Source organism: Amblyomma americanum, chromosome 4, assembly GCF_052857255.1.
Source record: "Amblyomma americanum isolate KBUSLIRL-KWMA chromosome 4, ASM5285725v1, whole genome shotgun sequence".
NCBI lineage: Eukaryota > Metazoa > Arthropoda > Arachnida > Ixodida > Ixodidae > Amblyomma > Amblyomma americanum.
This window is the reverse complement of record NC_135500.1, coordinates 128,707,343-128,717,419: the sequence shown is the minus strand read 5'-3', so window position 1 is coordinate 128,717,419 and position 10,077 is coordinate 128,707,343. Positions and strand designations below refer to the sequence as shown.

The 10,077-nt window shown below is 46.2% G+C and overlaps 1 protein-coding gene across 2 annotated transcripts in view; it reads right to left on the bottom strand.

Moving 5' to 3' along the window:
- LOC144128348 (uncharacterized) overlaps positions 1–4,233 on the bottom strand; it is a 161,824-nt gene extending 157,591 nt beyond the window's left edge. For both annotated transcript variants that reach the window (XM_077661683.1, XM_077661685.1), the window contains exon 1: positions 4,098–4,233. In XM_077661683.1, coding sequence (XP_077517809.1) covers positions 4,098–4,178 — 81 coding nt within the window. In that variant the 5' untranslated portion in view covers positions 4,179–4,233. The remainder of the gene's footprint in view (positions 1–4,097) is intronic.
- Positions 4,234–10,077: the final 5,844 nt, after the last annotated feature.

Sequence of the window (10,077 nt, the reverse complement as noted above, 5' to 3'; positions counted from 1 at the left end):
CCCCCCCCCCCCCCCCCCCCCCCCCCCCCCCCCCCCGCCCTCCCCCCCCCCCCCCCCCCCCCCCCCCCCCCCCTCTGCAAAGGATCCCACGACACCGATCGTGAATGAAAGGTGCACGTTGGGGCGTCGTGAACGTCGAAGGCGCCGTTCGGCTGAAGTCCGGAAGCGAAGCTCTTACCTCTAGCCTGAGTAGTTAGGTCACCGTTTTATAAAAACGTCTCCACGCCCCCGGGCCCATGCAACTTCCGTGGGAAGCGGGAAATAGGTAAGCGTGTTTTATCACCGTCGACTTGGTAAGCGTCACTTCTAGGATATATAGTTACAAAAGATGAAACACCATATAAACTGATTTTCTTCGCGCTAAAGCTGCACTCTCACGTTTAGTTGGCACTGGTGCGGAAGTCACAACTGGAGCCATCAAATCATGGGTTTAAGTTTTAAGGAATATCGCAAGTCAGAGCCATTTGGTATTCACTTGCGCCTGTAGCTTCGTCAGCAGTGAGATGTAAACATGCGACAAATAGCCAAGACAACTGTTCCCATGTTCTAACCAGTGAACAACTTTAGGGATTCTGTCAATTTCCTGGCGGCACCTTCCACTTCAAGTTCCGCCTAATTATGAGGCAGAGTATGTTCACACGGTGGTGATGGTGGTGGTGGTGGTGGTGGTGGTAAAGGTTTTTTTTACAATATAGATGAAGGTAATTCAGTGAGGGCCGCGATGAAGACGGTTTCACACTAGATGTGGCTCCTTCTCTTATCCACACGATTCGCAGCATCATTACACACTCATAGGCAGTTTGGATATTGTCGTTCTTGTAACGCAGTTTTTGCGGCAAAAAAAAAAAAACTCAACACACAACCTTCTGCTCAGTTAGCAGCGGAGGCTCATGTCTAAAATTTTTGGACAAAAATTTGAATATTGGAAAATTGTAAGGTACTGTTATAGAAATATTGAACGTAATGGTTCATTCTTATGATATGCAGCAAAATCTTTCTTTTAAAGTTTTTCCATCGCTCGCATGAAGCAGTTAGGACTTCCATAGAAAACCAATGGCAGACGCTTTTGACAATCGCAAAAACGTCATTAGCAAAAAGAAAAATGCAAGCCAGTAGACAGGAGATTTGCGCATATATTGATTTTCATAGTGAGAACTTACAACATATGAAAAAACCTGCTTTCGCAAACTCTTTCCCGTTCAAAAATGCTTTTGTCCAGAATTTTGGGGTATGAAAGCAGCTCGGCGGCTGCAATAAGCGCCTCCGGCTTTCGCTCATCAATGTAAAAGGTGTTGCCGTGATGAGCCGGCATTTTTTACGAAGAAATGAGGGCTAAGTCAAACTGATTAGGTTCAGAGATGAGGGGAAAGGAACGAACATTCCTTAATTACTCTTTAACCAATCCGCCATTGCTAAAAAAGGGAAACAAATCGATTTGAAAAGAAATATAAAGCAACTGCTCACATGGCAGCAGAAAGCAACCCGAGTCCATAGTGCGTATACATACGAGCAGTGACAGCATGAGTTTTCTAAACAGAACCAGAACAAAGTGCTGAACCGCGTTCATATGCTCTACTGCACTAAATTGCGAAAACCTAGAAAAAAATTATATCTAGCCATTCAAAAAAAATTTTTTTGAAAGACACGAAAATAAGCGTGGTTGATTTTGCATGTTTTACGCAAGAGGTTGGAGGTGTTACTTCTTTTCGTCAAATGCAAACGAAAAAAACAGGTAAGGTAAAGCGATTAAACATATCGTGTTCTGAAATGAGCACCGCGTGTTTTTCATCAACGTCGTGAATCGCACACGCTTCGCCAATGTGAATAATACCACCCGAACGAGCACATCAATTTCTTGAACCAGAGACCTCAGTACGAAAGGTTAGAACCTGATAGCCTTATACCCGTGTATAACGTGTTCAACGGCCGTGTTCAACGGCAGTTCAGTTGATTCTTAGTTGAACTGAACGGCAGTTAGCGGTGTTACACGGCAGTTGAGTTCGACTGAGATCGGGGATCCCAGTTGAACGGCCAACTGACAAGATGGCGACCTACGGACCGAAAAACGTGCCCTCTTACTGGATTGTCTTGGCTCAGTGTGCTGCGCACCCGCAAATTTCTACCGCAAAGCAAAAAATACACAAAAAGAATTGTCACTATAGTAAAGAATATATACTTTACGATCATTTATAGCAATAAAAAAATGCACACACTGCTTTTTTTCTTATTTACACTTCGCTCTAGACGCGAGGTCATGTGGTTAGAGTGCTAACTGAACTGAACGTGAAGTGCTCGTGTAACAGCTGGCGATTCCAGTTGAGTTCAACGGCAGTTGAAATCCTCAACTGGCGGTTAACTGAACTGTCGTTGAAAACGCCCGTGTAACACAGGTATTAGTCAAAACTGCTTTACATGTTTTTTTTTACTTTTTTCATTTTTTCTTGCTTGTACAAATGCCAAACATACGTGGCATCGTGTGTCATAGATACTGTGAAGTCGGCCAGCCATTTCCTGTCCTGCTGTTGCACGTCAGTCGATCCCACTGATGACGAAGCTTGTATAAAACAGAAATCTGAACTCCGAATGCAGGCTGTGCATTGTGCATTCGACTCCCACAGTGAATTCCTTCTAAACATGCCGCTTGTATGCTTCAACCGAACGCGCAACCATGCAATCGCGCGCAAGCACCCGCGGTGCGGGCATTCCTGCGAGCCGCCAAAACAAGGACGTCCTCGGTTTCGACCGGAAGCGTCAGAGACCCGGCGACTGACACGAGCAGGGAACGCACTGTCGTGAGTGAAGCCTCTGACACGCAGGCACTGCGAGGAAATGGGACACGCACGGGCTTCTGTTTTTGCCCGTCGTAGACACCGTTGTTGTACAGACCCCGTGTCAGCGGGGCATGCTTTGTTGCGGTGCGCGGATTTCACTTTCGCAAAGCGACGCGCCGCCGGCGACCCTGTCACGAGAGGCGCGCGAAGCAAGCGGGGAACAGGAACGGGACACGGTGTTAGGAAGCCGCGAAATGTCGCTCACCCGAGACTGCTGAGCGGAGAATGTGAGTAAACAGACGCGGTATTGTTGTTGGCAGCGACCAACGTTCGGGTTTTGAGTGGAAGAGGAAAAAAACAAACAACCATGGCGTTCTTTCGCGTATTCTCAACTCAGGCTTTTTTATCTGCAGAACAATCTGGTGACATTTACAAAAATTACTTTTTTTGTACCTGTGTGTGTGTGTTGGGGGGGGGGGGGGTGGTTAGGAGGAATTAGTGGGACGTTGAATCTTTTGTAATAAATAAATAAATAAATAAATAAATAAATAAATAAATAAATAAATAAATAAATAAATAACGTTCACTGAAACCAAGAAGACAGAGTCGGCCGACGACATGACCACTTGATTTATGAACACCTGAACCTTGGCTTCACCTGACGCCGGTGTGGCCAGATACGAGTAAATTCAGTGGCTATAAAACCGCGCATAAATACCGAGTGCTCCTCCGCTCTGTCAGTATTTGGGATCTTCCGAAAACTAATGAGATTATCAGCATGACGATGTCCTAGCTGCTTCAGCCTGCCACATCCCAGTTGGAAGCCTTCATGTCTGTTTTGCGAATGACGTAAACATCAAGTAGGCACTACTTTCCAGCTTTACACGTACGTACAAGTTGTTATTGTTTTTATCGCTGATTATGGAAAGTTTACCAAGAGTATTACACCTATTTTCGCAACTTTATTGCCCCCGAACGTCGGTACCAGTTTAGTATGTTAAAATTTTCTTCTGTTTTTATTCTCTTTTCTTGCTGTGATAGTTACGCGCCTTCTCCGATAGGCCTCTATACCACAGGCAGTATTCGCCAATAAATAAATTGTTCACTTCGAGTTTACTGACACGAGCACGTGCAGGCGCAACAAAAAGACAGATTAAAGCGCTCAGAATTTTCTCAATCTTTGTAGCAGCCTGAGTGAGCCCTTATGTCCGTGGGTCGCGCAATCTTTTCAATAACATCATGCACAACACGCACGGAATATGCGCACATTCTTCAAAAAAAAAGCCCCCTCCTGAGCTGCTACTAGACACCCGAAAAGCACCCTACCTTTTGTTCAGCTGGCCAGCACTCGACGTGTGGTCGCCCCAGTGTTGTCACGGGCTCTAGCCTCGGACTCTCAGAGGTCATGCCTGGCACAGCCGTTACCGTTTCGGTTCAGTTAAGAGACATATTGAAAGCGCTGCTCTTCTTATACAGACCTTATTGCTGCTACGCACTTGGCCCAACTGATGCAGAGCTAACAAGTCCGTTAGGCACCTTTGCCAATAGGCCTTAACCACGTGTATTGGACGGCACAGCGACAAAACTTCCGTCTTAACACCTCAAGACGGATGGCCCGCACAACGGCCCACAGCTGCAAGAAGGAAGATTCGACGCGTTCGACGATGCCCTCGACGGACGAAGATCGCATCATCGGGAAGCCGCGCGACCCCCCCCCCCCGGGCCTTCTTTTTCTGCTTGGGCCGATCGGGGCCTTCGACAAGGCGGCAGGCCCGCTGACGACCGCCACCAAGGCCGACTCCGCAACTACCGAGCGGATCAAAGCCTGCCGTCGTCCTCCGAGCCGAAGGCTTTGCGCGCGCCGCCGGTTGGTGTCGACACACGAACGAGCCTGTTAGCGTGCGCCACCCTCGGTTTTTTTGTCCCGTGCGGACACGTCCGGGAGATGGCGAGACGCGTATGGGACGACCGGGAAGCGAAGAAAAGGTCGCATCCGCGCTATAAGCTAATGGCTGCGCTGCCGCCAAGCTGTGTCTTCTGTTGACAGCGGCTGGTATATAGCCTATAGCGAGGACAAGAGTGTCAGGCAGCGCGAACGCCATATGCACGCTTCTCCTCGAACCGTCGTTAGCGTCTCATCTGGGCTGTCGAATGGCTTCTAGCGACTGATCTCGCCTTCGCCATTCGAGTCTTTTGATAATTCATTATCTCCACCTTCAAGTTCGTCGCCGATATATTTTACACGTTCATCGTTTTGATGTTTACTACAATTTGGTTGCACGAGATACTTGCTTCGCTGTATCGTTGCCATTGCAACCCTTCCCTCCAACAGGTCTCATTCAGAGAATAAGCAGTCAACGGTGCTTTATGAAGGCTGTTCATACCCAGCAATTCTGGACAAAAGCATTTTTCAACGGGAAAGAATTTATGAACGCAATTTTTTCATATATTGCAAGATTTCACTACGGCAGTCAATATTTCTACAGATCTCCCCTCAGCAGGCTTGCATATTTTTTTCTTGTTAACGTTTTTGCTGTCGCCAAAAACGTTCTCTGTTGGTTTTCTATGGCTGTCTTAACTGCTCGATGCGAGCGATAGAAAAACGTTAAAAGAAAAATTTTGCTACGCGTCGGAAGAATGAACCTTTACCTTCAATATTTCCATAACAATGCCTTACAAAGTTACAATATTCAGAATTGAAGCCCGAGAGTGCTGGACATGTAAATAAAGAGACGGCCGGTTAAGCTACGGCTTGACGCAGTTAATTCAGCGAAGAGTTTTCGCAGGAATCTTAGGTTGCTGTCTGCTTTGGCTGCTGCGTTCATCCCGCATGATGTCCCCAAAACGGCTTCTCGCTCTACGAGAAAATTCTAAGATTGTGAGCACAGATCTTCATTCTTGTTTATGCTAGCAGCGGCACTGGCTTCGGGCAGTTCCCACTGAAGGTCTCGCACGGAGCCATGCTCCTGTGCGAATCGTAGATTACGCAGAAGCCTGTTGCGTTTTTATGGAGGAAAAACGCTAAGGCGCCCGTGTGCTGTGCGATGTCAGTGCACGTTAAAGATCCCCAGGTGGTCGAAATTATTCCGGAGCCCTCCACTACGGCACCTCCTTCTTCCCTTCTTCTTTCACTCCCTCCCTTGTCCCTCCCCTTACGGCGCGGTTCAGGTGTCCAACGATATATGAGACAGATACTGCGCCATTTCCTTTCCCCAAAAACCAATTAAAAAAAAAGCCTGTACCAGACGACACGCGGCAGCGCTAGCTTAGGCCTAATTAAGTCTCTTCTGAGCACTCTGTTATGTCCTTATTTAAGCTGGCTAAACTATCCCGAGCATGCGACTCCCAATGTACGTGTGCCTGCATTATTCTTATATTACTTGCCGATATTAATTTCCCTGAATTTTGTGGGTTTTTCGGACATACAATGATATGGGACCTAGTTAACTGCCTAAACGTTGGCCACAGTTTTTCATTCCGACGGACAGCGATTGAGTTCAAGACTGTGGTATAGGTTGCAGAATATGGGAACAACACGCACTCTGAAGTGTATATGCGCTATCTGAGAGAGTTGGTATTGAAGATCCACGCAGCTCGCTTGAGCTTAACAGAAATAAACATACCACTAGGTTGTTTATTCAAGAGATTACCATTTTATTGGTGCTTGCATTCTTATTAGCTTGTGAAAAAAGATAGATGAAGGTTTCCATCATATTCACTCTCAACGTAAATCACTATACTATACATAAAGGACACCTTAAGTAATGTACTCACGTGACATCATTTAAATCGTTTAAAGCTTTAACCTATAGGCACATTTTCTGGGGAAACGAGTATATGATTTGTGAGGGCGTGAGAGTCCCAAGAACTTGAACGCTACAAACAATTCTCTGCTTCAACGACATTAATTCTACTTATGAATACACACACAATTGGTACATTTAGCTTTGAAAAACACTGCGAAGCCAATTCGTGACAAAAAAGAAATAGGTTGTCTTTACTGTGCACCAGCATTAACTACAATGAATATGCATGGCTGTCACGGACTCAGTTCTCTCTGTACTTGTACCTATCTTTTGCTCACAATGAAACGAGATTCAACGGCGGCTAATGGGAAGATCCGCTAAGAGCCATAAAAGAGTTGTAAGATCATTGTAAAGTCGTTGTTCTTATCTTATATTTAAAGCGCGTTGTACTAGGCCCTGCGGTAGGTCGTAACATTACTCTCCAAGCACAAGTTCGCGCCACTGTATACAAATACGTTTCTGTCGAAGCTTGTTAGCGGGCCACTAATAATGGTCTCGTGACGCAAGTAGGCTTCGCAGTGTGTGTCTGTATAAAGACCGCCCGGCGCGGCTCTAGCGAGGGCAATTATATCCCCACCTCAGAGATCCTGCTCGGCGCTCTGTATCCTGTTCGCCGCTGTTTAAGCAGCGTATGGTTAGTGATGCTATTTGAGATAAGACGGCGGTCGTAAGAGAAACCTGCAGCGTGCCTTATATGACCACACTAAATAGGCTGTCAAAGCAGGAATCTCTCGCCAGTAGAAGCCACGCTGACAAGAAAGTGTTACCGAGCCCCAGGCTAAAACAGAATGTATAATTAAGAGAACCAGCCGGAAGAGAATCGGAACCGCGTAATTATAATTCGTAGTCCCTACATTTAATAAGGAACACAACAAGAATATAAAGAAAACTACGCCGGGCATATATAAATCTAAACGCTAGTTTTACATGGGGCGCCGAGATCAAGACTTCTTGCTGCAAGTGTGACAATTTCATCTCCAAGGCCATCGAGGCCGAGCACGGGCTGTATCTAGGGGGCATCCGGTGCTGTTCAAATTCAAGGGCGTCTTCGCTAATTTATGAGACATATCGAGGGAATGAGTACGAGTATCAGTAAAGATAACCACCCTGGAGCAAAGGCTGTGTCTCTCCGTCGTGAAAATGCGTCATACCGAATTCCGGAGGTTGCTTATCGCTCATCAATGTTTTCGGTGAAAAGAATGATGGTTGACGATGACCACATAAAAACTTTTAGGAGAAGCTCCGCCCAGAATGTGTGCAACAGGCATGCAACATCTAAAACTAGCCATGCGCTCCAAGAGCTACCTCTCAGAAGCCTTTTTATGTTGTTGTTTTTTTGTGTGTTTGTGGCTTTCGCCTGCAACGATAAATTAATTGCCACTCAAACAATCCGCTTAAAAGCCTGCAAACTATTTTTTTTAATCTTGTAATTCACCTCTCCTGCGCTGAAATTAGCTACCTGACTTGTGCTTATTCGTTGGGTGGTTTGTGCTAATTGTACGACACTTCCTAGGACAGTTTTGTGGCTTGTACGACACCTAGTCTGCTAATCACATTGAATGAGAATCCGAGCTGACAATGCTTGAGCACGCGCTGTTTTTCCTGCGATCTCCATGTAAACTACCTCCCAATAGCTAGTTTACGCAAAGTTGTCCAGGGCCTCAGTAAACTTGAGAAAGTATGCGGCTTGCGCTGAGCCTGCGTGACGAACAATATCGCAAATATTTTCAAGTCCGTGGCTCCGTACACCCCGAACATTGCGAAGAAGGTTGCGCCACCTGACGGCTGCAGAGCCAAACGCCGTGGGCTGCCGATTCCCACTCTCCTCGCGTTTTTATGCAGTTAAGCGTGTGTGGCGAATGATAATAACGTTCAGTCGCAGCTCTTGTCTCACGTAAGGTCTGAGATATGTCAGATGACAAATGTCTTATAGTGGGGTGTTCAAGCATCGTCAGTACTCCCAGGGAACGCATTTATACAAGTTTCTTACATTCCCTTACGAACGGGACCTCTGCAGTGAATGGCGCTGCCTGAACAGTTGTAGCACCCTGGGGTTACGAAACAATCTGCTCCACTGCTGCTCTGAAAAAGCTGTCCAAGAAGGTTTCTTGCCTTCACACAAGGCTTGGTCCGGCTTCTTGGGTCACTCTTGCGAAAATCATTTCATGAGGATTTCACACATGTGCCCACCCTATCGAAAAATCCTGTATGGGTTCAAACAGGTTTATACCGGTTCATAAGGGAGTCGTCCAGAAGCTGACAGGTTTGTGCGCGTCCATACAGGTGCAACTGAGGGTTAACTCCAGCAGTTGTCAATCCAATGAAGAGAGTTCGCTTAAAGCTCGATTTGAACCAAATGTACGTTAATTTCGACGCACTAGCTTGAATTGCGGCAAAAAAAAACATGTTTTGCATGCAGGTTTGAGATGTCTACAATAGCACCTCTGTGCAGTGAAGCGTTTTTACCAAATGCGAAAACCAAGTCCATCTTACCTACTACGCGCGTTGAGACATGTAACATCGCTCAAAAGAAATGCGAGCAGGGGGTGTCTTTGGACGCTAGCGCTAGTGCCGCACTGTTATATGCATGTATATATGTATAAGTTTTTTGCCTCTTTGTCATGCCCAGGTGGCTGAGGCCTCGTCAGGCGATACCAAGCCTTTAGTCTCAGCTCTCTCTTAGGCCAATGTCTAAGAAAAAAAAAAGAAAGAAAGAAAGAAAGAGAGAGAAAGAAGCTAAGCGGCCAAGACGGCACCTATCACTACAGAACGGCTGTTTGTCGAACTTCGCTTGCCTTTCATCCGTTGTGGCTGATTGTGGTTGTGGAACTTTTGCCTCTGCCCGGTGGATCAAGTACGTGAGTCGGGACGCTATGCGCGCTCCAGAAAAACAAATTGGACTTGCCATCTTTTTCTTCAAACACAACGTGCAGGCGTAAGCGCAAATTTCAAACAACCGAAAAAAAAAGGAGGTGCACTCTAGATCAGCTCCTCGTCGTAGTCTGATTTTCTGAGATTTTCCTGCGGCGAGCATATAGCGCATGCGCCGATTTGGTCGGCGCAAGAAGCTGTGACGTCGGAGGCATGTCTGTTATCGAACAATTAAATTACTTTTCACACGCCACAACCTAACAAATAATTAGCACAACCGCACGCTTCTGTCTTATAGTGCAGTCAGTTCGGTCAGTGCCATCATCACCGCCAGTTGTCTTTCTTTATATAGCAGATGTTTTGGGAAGCCCGCCACAACTATTTAAAATATAGGCTTTATGAGGTATGAAGAGAGCTTCGGCGGCATTCTAATACTAGTATAGGCGGAAATCAAAAAACAGGTGAATCATGCTAACTAGTAAGCTGGTTAACTAATATCTGACATCTAACTTTTTAGCTATTACGGTTAGACGCCTAGTCACAGTTAGAGATCTCAATCCCGCCGATATTAGAATTTCCGCAATTTCCGCAATCCGCAATTTTTAGAATTTCGAAAGCGTGATTATCTG